Raw genomic sequence first — 1,162 nt, 5'->3', positions numbered from 1 at the left:
ACAGGACTTTTTGACTGGTAGGCCCGAGTCGGTCAGGATCGGCAACAGGACCAGCATTATTACAAACACTGGCGTTCCACAGGGTTGTGTCCTCAGTCCCATCCTCTACACCCTGTACGTCTCCAATAGGGATAACACCATACTGAAGTTTGCGGACGATACTGCAGCGATTGGTGTGGAGAGGGCGAGCAGCTTTAGATACCTGGGCGTCTACATCAGTGAGGACCTCACCTGGATACGGCAGCACTACTGCTATGGACCGCAAACGCCTGCAGAGAGTGATAATAACTGCAAAGATCACCAGGACCCCGCTGCCCTCTCTGCAGAGCATCTACCATCACAGAGTCCAGAGGAGAGCTGCCTCCATCCTCAAAGACCCCACACACTTCCAACACGGACCGGTTACACTTCTGCCCTCAGGGCGGAGGTTCAGAAGTGTGAAATCCAGAACATCTCGACTCAACAACTCCTTCTTCCCCACTGCTATCAGACTCCTGAACCGCTGACCTATTCTAACAGTAATAATCATTTTTGCACATCTCACATATCAAACCAGCATATTAAGCTCATAGTTCTTTTGCACACAAATCTATTTAATACTTCAATTTTTTGTCTCCATTTATTTATTCATACTATTTGTATTTATCTGTTCTAGTTCTATTTGTACATATTATCCGGCATCCATGTGTGGACAGCAGAGAACGTATTTCATCGTACAGAGAAATGCTTTTCTTTGTACACATCACAACAAACGCTTTGAATCTTGAATCATGTCTTCTGCAGCTAATAGGAGACATTACTGTGTAGTTTCAGTCAGACATCAGATTAGATGAACAAATGTTTTACTTTAAAGATGCTGTAGACGTCATTCTTCTGACTGCCTGGTCCATAGTAGATCGAGCGCGTTTCTCGCCGTGCTCCCAGATTGTCGCTCACAATGGCCGGTGCTGGTGGTGCTGTTGGCGGTGCTGCTGTCTCCAAATCTGCATCTATTACCATATCTGGCACTGGCAAGGGGTAGCAGGGATATGGCTCTGAGTCCTCAACATCATAGGAGTACCCAGACAGCTTCTCCACAGGCAGCTGACTATATACCTGCATGAAAACACATCTGTACATGAGCCTGGTGGGGTGATAGCGGTGATCTTTTTCTCTTATCATC

General features: G+C 46.6%; 1 protein-coding gene across 1 annotated transcript in view; it reads right to left on the bottom strand.

The window, feature by feature from the left end:
• Positions 1 to 6: 6 nt before the first annotated feature.
• The window catches only part of LOC102201708 (alpha-2-macroglobulin-like), a gene marked incomplete at its 5' end in the record, with an annotated part of 4,779 nt that continues 3,623 nt past the window's right edge, over positions 7 to 1,162 (bottom strand). Inside the window, one exon of the mRNA XM_005755729.1 lies at positions 7 to 1,095. Coding sequence (XP_005755786.1) covers positions 826 to 1,095 — 270 coding nt within the window. The remainder of the gene's footprint in view (positions 1,096 to 1,162) is intronic.

This window comes from Pundamilia nyererei, unplaced genomic scaffold (assembly GCF_000239375.1).
Source record: "Pundamilia nyererei isolate P.nyererei 1_Seehausen unplaced genomic scaffold, PunNye1.0 scaffold02713, whole genome shotgun sequence".
NCBI lineage: Eukaryota > Metazoa > Chordata > Actinopteri > Cichliformes > Cichlidae > Pundamilia > Pundamilia nyererei.
Note: the sequence above shows the minus strand (reverse complement) of the source record. Positions and strands in the feature narration are given on the sequence as shown.